The sequence below is a fragment of the Cetorhinus maximus genome, chromosome 3 (assembly GCF_964194155.1).
Source record: "Cetorhinus maximus chromosome 3, sCetMax3.hap1.1, whole genome shotgun sequence".
NCBI lineage: Eukaryota > Metazoa > Chordata > Chondrichthyes > Lamniformes > Cetorhinidae > Cetorhinus > Cetorhinus maximus.
Window position 1 is genome coordinate 117,060,446 of NC_135881.1, and position 14,701 is coordinate 117,075,146.

At 40.9% G+C, this 14,701-nt stretch overlaps 1 protein-coding gene across 6 annotated transcripts in view; it reads right to left on the reverse strand.

The window, feature by feature from the left end:
- Positions 1-14,701, reverse strand: part of snx13 (sorting nexin 13) — a 188,926-nt gene that overhangs the window by 122,186 nt on the left and 52,039 nt on the right. For all 6 annotated transcript variants that reach the window (XM_078538849.1, XM_078538851.1, XM_078538848.1 and 3 more), the window contains one exon: positions 2,399-2,511. In XM_078538849.1, the coding sequence (XP_078394975.1) occupies positions 2,399-2,511 (113 nt within the window). The remainder of the gene's footprint in view (positions 1-2,398; positions 2,512-14,701) is intronic.

A 14,701-nucleotide genomic window follows, 5' to 3' on the forward strand; every position in this document is an offset into this window, starting at 1 on the left:
GTCCCTTGTTAGCGTTAGGTTAAATGCTTCTAACTTTTTAGGTAAGCACTGGCACTGAATCTCATTATCAGACATTGTCAAACAAAGTAGCTGTACTACAATGAGTTTTGGGTTATGTCCTTGAAGTCTTACAAGTGTAGTAACACCCAATAGTAAATCTTTGTAAAGTGGCACTATAAACCTAAATTCATTCCAGGTTGCAAGTTTCTTCACACAGGTCATTTTACTTGGAATGACTGCCTAGCCAAACACTATTATTTATAAAACCCTAGACATAGGTGGTAAATCCTAATTCTTCATAAATCTATTTCTTCATATCATATTTGATTCAACATTTCCTACACCACTAAACAGATGATGCCACAATTTGACTTTATAGAAATATAATTTAATACTAAACACATGACATGTATGAATGAAGTGGAGAAATTCTTGGCTACAAAGAATCAGCTATCAGGGGTAATATAATTTCTTTTGTGCACTCTCTGTAGGATCATTCCATCATTCCATTAACATGCAAGAAAAAAAAGCACTTTATGATCTCTTTTTCCAAAAAGCTGAAAGAAGTAGGCGATGTGTTGTACTCTGAAATGAAATACTATCCTACAGCAAAAGTATACATGCTCATAATTTTTGTACGATCTGATTTGCTTAATAGAACTTCAATAGAAATTGATTTAATACTTGCATGTATTTGTAGTACAGATATTATTCAAATACAATATAAAGCAATTTTCAGCATTTAATTGTTTATAGGGATCTCCCAAAGTTTGAATTCAGGCATACATCTGCCTGTCTGTTCTGGACTACTTGCAACAAACAATTCCCCAAATAAATGAATGTTTTCCCTCCAAAGGAAATAGCACTATTTACAATAGCACATTAAAGACATTACGTAAATGCAGATTGTAAAGACAGAGGGCTGTGAAGATGGCAATCATTCCTTATTCATTCTATGGGATATGGGTGTCACTGGCAAGGCTGGCATTTATCACCCATCTCAACAGCCTCGATACGTTGACCATTTCAAAGGGAAGTCAAAGGTCAGTAAATCACATTGGTGTGAGACTGGAGTCACATATAGGCCAAATATGGGTAAGAGCAGCAGGTTTCTGTTCTTTTAAAGGACATGAGTGAACCAGTTGTTTTTTAAAAAATGACAATCTGACAATTCATGTTAAATGGAGGACGGGCCAAGGAGTGGCCTTTCCAAAGAAAGTGATAACAGTGGTTTGAACAGAAAACCATGACGTTACAGGTGAGGGCAGAGGAAAGGTATTTGAAGAAGCAGTGAGTCATGGAGAAAAATATGCTGTCAATTGCCCTTGCCTTCCATTCCGGAGTAATAGGACAATTTGGCTGAGAAGCTAGGGACAGTACAGTTCATAGTGATAGATTATGGTCACGAATGACTAGGTTAATCACGTATCAGGTACATGCAAGTTTGCGGTTTTCAAAAATTACCCGAGGAGTGAAAACTGTAGGAGTAAGCGATGGCAAACAATTTAGTGAGAACACAAAAGTCAAAAGCACAAGTGCAACTACAAATCTTGGGAAAAGCTAATTTTGTGCAGGTAGTAGAGGGTGAGGGTAAGCTGAAGAAAGGCAGCTGGATGTGGATAGTAAATGAGGGAGCAGCCACGGCTCCCCTGATCAAGCACTCAAAAGGTTTAATGGAAGAATTTTTATATACTATTACTTAACTACAGACAAAAAGGTCGAGCACCAATGTGGCCATTAAGTGATGCTTCTCTCAAAGAAAAATAAAGACTACATTGTTAGATTTATATCTGGTAACTAGCTCATCTGTGTAAAACTTAAAATCACCTCTATTCCAGCCTAGATAATCTCCCTGCCACTGTCACTGGATCCAGACCCATTTAACCAATTAGTACACTTAGAAGCTTCTGCAACACTCACAAGCAATAGTGAAAAGAGTGGTATGGATCTGTAAAGGAATGGGATCCGTTGTAACCACACAATTGATAGCACACTAATCATAACCAAGTGATCACTAGCACATTAAGCCAGATAGGAGTGACAGCTGGAACACAAATGTTCTTTCTACATCCAGCAAAACTAGCATTTTTCCAAAATTTAACTTTAATATCATTTTCAACATCTGAATAGGATTTTAAAAACCCTTCAATGCACAAAATAGCAAATCAGATTTTTAATTTTTCATAGGCAACTTCTAACTTCAAAGTATGTGTAACAGAGACTGACATACGTCCTGAGAGCTAAACAACAATGCTTCCATGTTTGATTTGCAATGAAAGATCACAGCCCCAAATAGTTAATATGGTAGATAATATGGTCCAGAAGTAACACTTAAATGTATATATTAATCTGTTAGATAGCAAAGGATAACACGCTGTAACAAAATGGTTATACTCACCCACCAAGAAAGCACAGGATATAAAACGCAAAGTAAAATATAGCAAAAGGTCCAAAAGTGACTAGAAAAAGAACGACACCAAGGCCTCCCCATCCCCATATGGAAACACCGACCTGAAACAACAAAAAGAATTGTAAACACGTGAGAGGGAAGTAAACACAAAGGCATGGCTTTACTGTGCTTGATAAAAACGGAAATAACTTACAGCATAAATAACCTGATAGTAAATTACAACCCAACTCAGAAAATAAAACCAGTGGAACTCAATTTTAAATCAGGCATGAATGTAGAATAGATTATTTACATTTAAAGATATAGGACAGAATTTTCCCCAGTAACATTCACCATCTCTGCGATCACATGCTATGGGCCATCATGCAATGCATGTGAAGTCCTGTTGACAGTGTGGACTCTTGAAAAAAAAAATCAATGGTTCCCTCAATTGGCTCATTAACGTTCTAATTGCACTAACAATTGATGCTCAATGTAACCCCATTTCCCACCCCATCGCACTTGCCCCCCAACACCCCCTCAAGACATACATTATGTCAGAACAATTCAGCTTCTCAATATTTAGGTTCACTAAATCAGTTTCCACAAACAGCCTACATTCCACATGAAATCTTTTTTGTCTTGAATAGGAGATGAGTACCACAGGATTAACAATTACCCCAAGATACTTTGCCCTTGCACTAATTGCTCACCACATACCAACAAAATTACACCTAACCATCTTGTTCAGGCTAAAGCTGTATCAGGTATATTTTGTAGAATTAGAAATCACACAACAAACAAATTGAACCAGATCCTGTCGGCACCTTTACATATAAAGAACTAGGACTGGAAATCAGTTTAAAAGATTTTTTGAAGTACATTTTCAAAGCACAATTCTCATAATCCAATAAATAGCAACAAGGATGTCATCAAGCATGGTAAGCAACCAGTCACATTGAAAAATTCTTAGGTAGCAAACCAGGAAGTAAAAAGCGCTTATCATCCTTCATTTTCAATCATTTTATGGAGAGAGAAATAAAGATTGGGGCATACACATGATTAAGACAGAGCTGAATTATCAAAAATGAATTTTTTAAAAAAAAGTTTTAAAATCTTAAATTTTAAAATGAAATGTTACCATAAAAGAAATTTAACATTACACAAATATAACTTTTATTAGAACTAGTTAGGTTGCTCAGCAGTAATTATGACTTGGTATGTTATCAAAATCCCAGTTACACCTCATTCAACAAGACCTTTTATCCAAGGTTTTTAGAGCAAGACTGACAGTGGAAGTTCAAATCAATTCAAGTGATTTATATGATTCCCTTCTGTGAGGCCTTCAATAGTGCACCGAGTAGAGGAGGGGGTATCACTTAAAGCAGTTTCTAGATTTCCATATTTATCTGCATGTGAGAACACCAGATGTTGCTGAAAGTTTCCGAGAGTAATGATGGCAAACGCTGACCATCTAGCTGTCATTACAAGTGCAAGATGCTGCCTTTGTGTTTGAAGGTTCATAAGTGGGCAGGCCAATTGTTCCTCCCTTCCATGCAGAATTCAGATTCAACCTTTAGATAAAACTAGATTAACTAACAGAATACATTCCTATCAATAGACCTCTGGGCAGACCTCTCAAATTAGCTGGAGATGCTCACAATTCAAATTAACAAGCATTAGACATTCATATTTTCTTCATGCAGGTACAGTATTGCTAATACTTAAAATACAGAATTAGGTTTCTTAATTCAATGGTCGAACTATTAAGGTCACAAATGAAGAAGTTTTGCTATTTTCAATCCTAGCAACAATGGAGGCAATTCCCTGTTAGTTCTCAATGTTCTTCAAATGATCACTAATTTGAATATAAAGGGATTAATGGTTGAGGCTTCAACTAGATAATACTGTCCAACTCCATTCCCCAGGCTACAGACATGATAATCTTTCCATAGAAATACGATTAACAGACGTCCATTTTAGATTCACAATATAATTGCTCATGATTTCACAGGAACTTATAACCAGACACATGAATAGTTATTTGAGCATTCAACAATGCAAGTTTTCTACAAAACTTCAATTTTCTAATATGAACAATTTATAATGGCCAGCAAAATTGCACATAAGTTATTCCCACTTGCTAAATTTTTGGCAAATAGATACGAATGGGACCATGATTAATGTTAGTTTTACTCACTGGAACAAGAAACTTATAAAATTAAGAAACTGTGAGGCTGCAGGTTCGGGACATCCATAAGATTTACTATGACTGCCTGATTCACACACTTACATCAAAATGTCAGTTCTATAATCCCCAATCATATAATGTCAAAAGGCCTACAAAGGTCTTCAATCAACTGACAGAATCAAGTTTAAATTTTTCTTTTTGTTTCCTTCAGCTTTCTTTTGTTATAAATTAAAACTTATGTTACAACGCTGTTTCAGCCACAACCAAAAATATTAAATATAATTTTGACAATTATATTTAATAAATAATAGGCAGTGAAAATAAAAGCTGTGGATCAATAGTAGCACTCTCATCTTCGAGTAAGGCGGCTGTGGATTCAAGTCCCATTCCAGACTTAGGCACAAAATTAGGTTAAATTAGTGCATTATCAAAGTAGTGCTGTACTTGGAGGTACGATCTTTCAGATGAGACATTAAGCCCTCTTAGGCGGGCATTAATTATTTCATGACACAATTTCAAAGAAGAGCAGGGGGAACATCCCCGGATAAGTATCCCTCAAGTATCTAGTCATTAACATGTTATTGTTGTGAAATCTTGCTATGCATTAATGGGCAGCCATGTTCCCTGCATCATAACTGTGACTACACTTCAAAAGTACTGCATTGACTGTAAAGGGCTTTGGGAGACATGTGCTTATGTGAAATTATATTGCAGCCCACTAAGTTAGGGAACAACTAAACACCTGTATGGTGCAAAAATTACAGCAATTACAGGGATTACAGTTGCAATGCCAGCAAAAGCTTTGTCATCATTCCTGTGAAACTGGCAGCAACTTGTGGCATCTGCACATTCACAGTTAAATGCAGAAATCCAGAAGCCTAAATCAGTGATTCCCTGAGTCTCCACAGGGTACATTGTGGTCTGCACGGGCTCAAAGAATCTTTAGATTCTTCTAGAAATAATTGAATGGACAAGAACGTGCCCTTTTAAGCAGTGTTATCGCTGGATATTAGGGACATCAAGGGGAATGGAGAGAAAGCGGGAATATGGCGTTGAGATAGAGGGCCAGTCATGATCATATTGAATGGCGGATCAGGCTCAAAGGGCTGAATGGCCCACTCCTGCTCCTAGTTTCTATGACACCATTTTGTACCCACAATGGCAGCTGGAAACATAGGTGTTTTGGAGCTGAATATTGTGGCCCAAGGGTCTTTGTACACCCCACAATGGAAATATTTACAGTTAATGCAAGTAGTAACATTCTATGAGAAGCTTTTATGAGGGTTTACACTTGAAAGTTGTAATTAAAGGAATACCTCCAGGTGAAAGCTGGGGTATAAAGAGCATTATCTCATGGAAACAGGATGTTCAACCCAATCCAGTCTGTGTTGCTGTTTATCCTCCACTGGAACATTCTTTGGGGTAGGGATGGTGGGGTACCTGTTGCACATGGGGGTGGGTGGAGGGGTTGCTCCAAAGATCAGACCCCCTCTCGTGCCTCCTCACTTGGCCTCCAAACCCCCACCGCCCCCCTCCTGCAAAAATAGCTCAGAACTGTCTCTGGCGTCCACAAAACTTCTTTGTGGCACTGCTTGCAGTCCCAGCAGCACCCACTATTGAGTTCTGGCACTGCTAGAGCTGCAAAAGCTGCTAGCCAATCATATTAGCTGGCCATTCTCAAGGGCGGGACTTACTTCCACTGCGGGTCAGAGGTCCGATCTTCAGCCTTTTAAGGCCACCTGCATGACTGCTGCCAGGCAGCCTTTTGTAAAGTCAGTCAGTTTCCAGACTACTTTTCCTCCTCGGGAAGAGGTGCGAACACCACTCCCCCTGACCCCATAAAACCCAGCCCTACATTTTTTTTTAGGCAATTTCTCTGGGGTCAGTGGCAACTGCTGTCACTTCACCGCTGACTGCAAAATGCAGGCTATAATAAACTTGCAGAATATATTTTGCTTGTGATGACCATCTTCTGTGGGAAAGGGAAGAGAAAAAAAAAGAGGAAGGTGATCGGATGATCTTAGCTCCTTGGAATAATGGAGAGTGCACTACTAAATAATTGGAAGCAAGTTCTAATTGATGTGCTCAAAAGAGCCCTCTGTCAATCGCTACAAACATATTGCCATCAGTTCAGAACCCTTGGGTAATGCTGACACTAATTCCTACTCTGGGAATGTTGAAGGTGATCCCTACTCTGAGAATAAACTAGGAGTTGAAGCAAACCATATCTTGAGTGTTTAGGAACTGGACAAGCGCTGCAGATGAAAATACTTTTGGATTTACATTGTTGCTCGATTTTTCTGAAACATCACGTCCCTACTGGGTAAGATAACCATATTGTGTTTTTATTACAGGATCAGTGGAAAGGGAGATTTCAGGGGAAAAGCAACAAGCACTGATCAGCCAGTTGTACAGGTAAGGATGGATTATGGGGGTCACAAATCTTAGCATTGAAAAAGTGATTCAGCCTATCATTCCTGTGCCAACACTGGTTCCATACTCAAGCTACCTAATTAAAATTTCATGCTATTCCCTCTATTTCTTTCCTCCAAGAAAGAGAGACTCGCATTTATCTAATGCTTTACACGATCAGTTGTCTCAAGCGTTTTACATCTAATAAAGTATTTTTGAAGTGTAGTCACTATTAAAATATAGCAAATGTAGGAAATGTGGCAGCCAACTTGTGCACAGCAAACTCCAACAAACAGCAAAGTAATTACAACCAGAATCTGTTTTTTGATGTTGATCGAGGGACAACTATTGTCAAATGGCCGAAAAGAGTGGCCTTGGTTTAACATCTTATCCAAAAGAAGGCACCTCCAACAATGCAGTACTGCACTGGAGTGTCAGCCTTGAATTTTATGCTTGAACTCACAACCTTCTGATTCAGAAGCGAATGTGCTACCAACTGAGCTACAGCTGACAGATCTAGCATCATCTTTGAGCATTCCTTCTTAAATGCAATGATTGATTCAAATTTAATAACTAGTTGCATTAATGCAACCATTATTCGAAAATCTACTCGCATGAAAATTAAACACCCCCATTTTACTTTACGAAATTTATTGCCCATGGTTATTGCTTTATTAGCCAATGAAAAATATTTACTATTTATCCAAAACTTTTAAAATTCTGGATGGTTATATTGGATTCCTGCTGATCATCTCTGCTCTAATATTATACTAGTTTTCCCCAAAGAAATGCTACAGATGCTGGCAATCAAATACATTTTTCAAATACATCATTTATATCTGCCCATCTCTAGTGTTATCCTAGTATGTTTACATTGTATATTTTGTATAATAGTGCCCAAAACAGAACAGTACTCAAACTGCGGTATAACCAATGCCCTGTACATAATAATTATATCCTTTTCTTTGTATTTAAGTGACCCATTTAAATCCCAGCACTGGCCCCTGCAATACTCCACTTCCAATTCTTGTCCACTCCAACAGGGAAATCGAAAAATGACATTTGATTACAGGCAAGAATGTTAGTAACTTTAAAGAAAACTAAATCGGTATTTAATGAGGGCCAACATTCTGAAAATCATTTAAAAGGCACATCTTAAGTGTCTAACATGTTAAATGATCCTTGCTTAAGTTATTTGCACAACAGGTCACATTTTGCTAGGGATCATTTCCTTCAATTTATTTTCTCCTAGCACTATTATAAGATCCAATTTTGTCACCTTTTCTGTCAGATTTTAAAATACATTATACGTTCAAGTGGATGAGAATAAAACATATTCAAATGATACTCATAACATGCAAAGGTTGCAATAAGAATTTTACTACTTTCTTTCTCACAATGAACTATCCACAATAATGCTTTTTCAAAATATAATAAAGGAAGTATTTTAAGGAAGTATTTAAACATTGAAGTTTGGAGGATTTGGATTATTAGCTGGGAAATTAATCTAAAAAATTAAGTTTTAATCAGAGTTAATTTAAACTGCTGATATTCAAACAGCAAGAGGTTAATAACCAGGTACTCAGCTATTCAAGACTGAAATAGGTTTGGATGACAAAACATTGCAGAGCTAAAGAAATGCTTTAAGAGAAAGGCCATTATGCAACAGCAATGCTCTGAATATACAAGCGTGGACAGAAATTAATCACATGATAACAAAAAAATACCAATAAATGAATAATGTTTCACTATTGCGATGATCAGGTCTGAGACCAGTAACTTGTTTAAAGACAAAGCTTGAAATCCTAGTTACTTATAGAATAAAGCCACAGGATTCAGCAGTTTAAATAAAACTCCAGACCCACAGCAATGTATATAGTATGTGACACTTAACTGCCCTCAGAAATGGTCTAGTAAGTCACTCAGTTCAAGGGTAATTAGGGATGGGCAACAAATGCTGGCCTTGTCAGCGACACCCACATCCCATGAAAGAATGAAGGAAAAAAAAAGACTGGGCTGAGCACCCGTCTGTCCATCTTCACACATGCGCCAGAACTCCCAGGATATGCCAGGACTTGTAGTCCTCAGTCTCTGCCCAGAAAAGAACCTAGAGACACAGGCAAGTTCACCTTTCTCAACATTATAGTATGGACTGTAATGTAACTAAATTTAGAAATGTAACAACCTACGATAAAAATTCAACTTTTTTTGCAGGATCTTCATACATAAAAGTCAGGGCCAGATTTCTTTGCATGAAGATATAATGAAAAAAAGGTTTGTGCCTATATAGCACCTTTCACAATCTTAGGATATACCAAAGTGCTTTATAACCAATTAATTACTTTGAGTCCAGTCTCTGTTACACAGACAATGGAAGTACACTACAAGACACTTGCATGGGCAAAAAGCAATCAGAGCCAACAAAATTCAGAGACATCAAAGCCACTCAATAGTAGCACATATAAAAGTACACTTGATAGGTACATTAATCTTTCAGCTTTCAATTGGGAAACTTTCAGTCCCATCCTAAATAGTATTTAATTAAATATTGCAAAAGGAAGTAGCATTTTTATTAACAGAATTCTGGAATTCAGAAACACATTGTTTGCCATGTCTAACTGGACAAATCTGGTCATCATCAACTTAGGGCTGTTTTTAGCAGAGAGCTTCACTCACTGAAAAATATGACTTTAAATAAAAACTAAACACCAGTCTTTATCAGCTGAATTCTGTAATACACCATCGTAAGTATATTGCAGCAGAACAATGCATCAGCAATCCAAAACCTTTGCTCACTTCCATAAATTAAAACGCAGTATAATCCCAGTGGACATTGCAAAAAAATGGGGGGAGGCGACAGTGTAGTGGTATTGTCGCTGAACTAGTAATCCAGGGCCCAAGGTAACGCTCTGGGGACCCAGGTTCGAATCTCACCACAGCAGATGACCGTGAAACCATTGTCGATTCTTGTAAATGCCTATCTGGTTCACCACTGCTCTTTAGGGAAGGAAATCTGGCTGAACTTGTTCTCACACTGAACAATTTCTCCTTTAACTCCTCTCACTTCCTCCAAATAAAAGGTGTGGCTATGGGTACCCGCATGGGCCCCAGCTATGCCTGTCTCTTTATGGGGTACGTGGAACATTCCTTGTTCCAGTCCTACTCCGGCCCCCTCCCACAACTCTTTCTCCGGTACATCGATGATTACTTCGGTGCTGCTTCATGCTCTCGTCTGGACCTGGAAAAACTTATTAATTTTGCTTCTGATCTCCACCCCTCCATCATCTTCACATGGTCCATCTCTGACACTTCTCTTCCCTTCCTTGACCTCTCTGTCTCAATTTCTGATGATAGACTGTCCACCAATATCCATTACAAGCCTACCGACTCCCACAGCTACCTCGACTACAGCTCCTCACACCCCGCTTCCTGTAAAGACTCCATCCCATTCGCTCAGTTCCTTCGCCTCCGTCGCATCTGTTCTGATGACGCTACCTTCAAAAACAGCTCCTCTGACATGTCCTCCTTCTTCCTTAACCGAGGTTTTCCATCCACGGTCGTTGACAGGGCCCTCAACCGTGTCCGGCCCATATCCCGCGCGTCCTCCCTCACGCCTTCTCCTCCTTCCCAGAAACATGATAGGGTCCCCCTTGTCCTCACTTATCACCCCACCAGCCTCCGCATTCAAAGGATCATCCTCCGCCATTTCCGCCAACTCCAGCATGATGCCACCACCAAACACATCTTCCCTTCACCCCCCCTTGACGGCATTCCGTAGGGATCGTTCCCTCCGGGACACCCTGGTCCACTCCTCCATCACCCCCTACTCCTCAACCCCCACTTATGGCACCTCCCCATGCCCACGCAGAAGATGCAACACCTGCCCCTTCACTTCCTCTCTCCTCACCGTCCAAGGGCCCAAACACTCCTTTCAAGTGAAGCAGCATTTCACTTGCATTTCCCCTAACTTAGTCTACTGCATTCGTTGCTCCCAATGCGGTCTCCTCTACATTGGAGAGACCAAACGCAAACTGGGCGACCGTTTTGCGGAACACCTGCGGTCTGTCCGCAAGAAAGACCCAAACCTCCCTGTCGCTTGCCATTTTAACACTCCACCCTGTTCTCTTGCCAACATGTCTGTCCTTGGCTTGCTGCATTGTTCCAGTGAAGCCCAACGCAAACTGGAGGAACAGCACCTCATCTTCCGACTAGGCACTTTACAGCCCTCCGGGCTGAATATTGAATTCAACAACTTTAGATCTTAAACTCCCCCTCCCCCCATCCCCACCCCGTTTCTTTTCCCCCCCCCCGCTGTTTTTTTTTCAATAATTTATATAGATTCTTCTTTCCCCACCTATTTCCATTATTTTTAAATCTAAAACTAAAACCTCTAGTCTTTCCACCCCACCCTCACTAGAGCTGTACTTTGAATATCCTGTCTTCCATTCTTAATTAGCACTTTTCTCAGACAAAGACCACCACCTTCAACACCTCTTTGACCCTTTTGTCTGTGACATCTTTTGATTATCTGCTCATCTCCACAATCATCACACCACACCCTCAATGTGTCTCTTCCCCCCCCCACCCCACCCACCTTAAACCAATTTATATTTCTCCTTTCTTCTAACTATGCTCCAGTTCTGCCGAAGGGCCATGAAGGCTCGAAATGTTAAGTGATTTCTTCTCCGCCGATGCTGCCAGACTTGCTGAGTTTTTCCACGTAATTCTGTTTTTGTTTTGGATTTCCAGCATCCGCAGTAGCTTTTAGCTTTTTGTTTTTATCTGTCGTCCTTATCTGGCCTACGCGTGACGCCAGACCCACGGCAATGTGATTGACTCTTAAAATGCCCTCTGAAATGGCCTAGCAAGCCACTCAGTTGTATGAAACGGCTACGAGATCACAAAAAAGGAATGAAACTGGATGATGAATCCATCAGAGGGCGGTGTTCAACATTCATCAGTGCTCCTCCATGTTGAACATCAAGGGTGCAGAATGTACTCTGGATGGGGGCCTTGTGTGTCTGGAATGCACTGTCTGGGAGGGTGGTGGACGTGGGTTGCGTCAGATCCTTTAAAAAGTACCTGGATGAGCATTTGGCACGTCATAACATTCAAGGCTAAGTGCTGGTAAATGGGATTAGGTAGGTAAGTCAGGTGTTTCTCACATGTCGGTGCAGACTCAATGGGCCGAAGGGTCTCTTCTGCACTCTGTGATTCATATCCCCACTCTACCATTAAAATCAACCCTGGTTCAATAAAGAATGCAGGAGCAGCACCAGGAAAACCTAAAAACGATGTGTCAACCTGGTGGTGAAGCTATAACACAGGGCTATTTGCGTGCCAAACAGCATAAGCAGCAAGTGATAGACAAGACTAAGCGATCTCACAACCAACAGATCAGATCTGAGCTCCGCAGTCCTGCCACATGCAGTTGTGAATGGCGGTGGACAATTAAATAACTCAATGGAGGGGGAGGAGGCTCCACAAATATCCTCAGCCTCAATGATTGCGGAGCCCAGCACATCAGTGCAAAAGATAAGGCTGAATCATTTGCTACAAACTTCAGCCAGACTAGCCAAGTGGATGATTCATCTCAGCCTCCTCCGGAGGTCCCCAGCATCACAGATGCCAGTCTTCAGCCAATTCAATACACTCCACGTGATATCAAGAAACAGCTGAAGGCACTGGATACTGCAAAGGCAATGGGGCCATTACTCCAGCAATAGTACTGAAGATTGTGCTCCAGAGCTTTCTGCGCCCCTAGCCAAGCAGTTCCAGTACAGCTACAACACTGGCATTTGCCCAGCTATGTGGAAAATTGCCCAGGTATATTCTGCACACAAATAGCAGAACAAATCCAACCCAGCCAATTACCACCCCATCAGTCTACTCTCCATCATCAGTAAAGTAATGGAAGGTGTCATCAACAGTACTATCAAGCGGCACTTGCTTAGCAATAACCTCCTCACTGAAGCCCAGTTTGGGAGTTTGGGTTCCACCAGGGCCACTCAGCTCCTGACCTCATTACAGTCTTGGTTCAAACATGGACAAAGGAGCTGAACTCCCAAGGTGAGGGGAGAGTGACTGCCCTTGACATCAAGACTGCATTTGACTGAGTGTGGCATCAAGGAACTTAGCAAAACTGGAGTCAATGGGAATCAGGGGGAAAACTCTCTGCAGATTGGATTCATAACTAGCACAAAAGAAGATGGTTGTGGTTGTTGGAGGTCAGTGATCTCAGCTCCAGGATATCACTGCGGGAGTTCCTCAGGGTAGTGTCCTTGGCCCAACCATCTTCTGCTGCTTCATCAATGACCTTCCTTCCATCATAAGGTCGAGATGGAGATGTTCGCTGATGATTGCAAATGTTCAGCACCATTCACGACTCCTCAGATACTGACGCAGTCAATGTCCGACAGCACTGGACCTGGACAATATCCAGGCTTAGGCTGACAAGTGGCAAGTAACATTCGCACCAAACAAGTGTCAGGCAATGGCCATCTCCAACAAAACAGTATCTAAACATCACCCCTTGATGTTCAATGGCATTACCATCACTGAATCCCCCATTATCAACATCCTGGGGATTACCATTGACCAGAAACTGAACGGGAGGAGCCATAAAAATACCATGGCCACAAGGATAGGTCAGAGGCTAGGAATCCTGCGACGAGCAACTCACCTTCTGACTCCCCAAAGCCTGTCCACCATTTACAAGGCACAAGTCAGAAATGTGATGGAATACTCACCACTTGCCTGGATGAGTGCAGCTCCCACAACACTCCAGAAGCTTGACACAATCCAGGACAAGGCAGCCCACTTGACTGGCACCACATCCACAAACATTCACTCCCTCCACCAACGACGCACAGTAGCAGCAGTGCGTACCATCTACAAGATGCACTGCAGCAAGTCACCAAGGCTCCTTAGACAGCACCTTCCAAACCCACAACCACTACCATCTAGAAGGACAAGGGCAGTAGATAGATGGGAACACCACTACCTGGAAGTTCCCCTGCAAGCCACTTACCATCCTGACTTGGAACTATATCGCCGTTCCTTCACTGCTGCTGGGTCAAAATCCTGGGACTCCCTTCCTAACAGCATTGTGGGTGTACCTACACCACAAGGACTGCAGCAGTTCAAGGCAGCTCACCACCTTCTCAAGGGCAACCAGGGATGGGCAATAAATGTTGGCCCAGCCAGCGAAGCCCACATCCCGTGGACGAATGAAGAAAAAGTGAATGACACGTGAAAGGTTGCATGGCAATAGTACTACATACCAATCATGTTCTGATGAAAGGTCATCAACCTGAAATGTTAACATTGTTTCTCTCCCCACAGATGCTGCCTGACCAGCTGAGTATGTCCAGCATTTTTTGATTTTATTCCAGATTTCTATCATCCACAGTACTTTGCATTAGCAAAACAAAATATATCATTGTAACTATCGTAGCATCATAAGAAACATCATGTAGAATGGTAGCATGCTCAGAAATAGAATGAAGTTATGAATAATATTAACCATTTTATCCTGATGCACTGTTTCAACTTAGTTTTAATCTGTAATGATTTTTGTCTTTTCTGCGTCTGCACTCAATTAAATACTGAAAAAATACTTAGTTATGTTTTGCATCTGTGCATGTGTGTCCCCCTCACCTAGGTATATACTCACTCATCTGATCATTCCTTCAATGTTTTTGCATTTT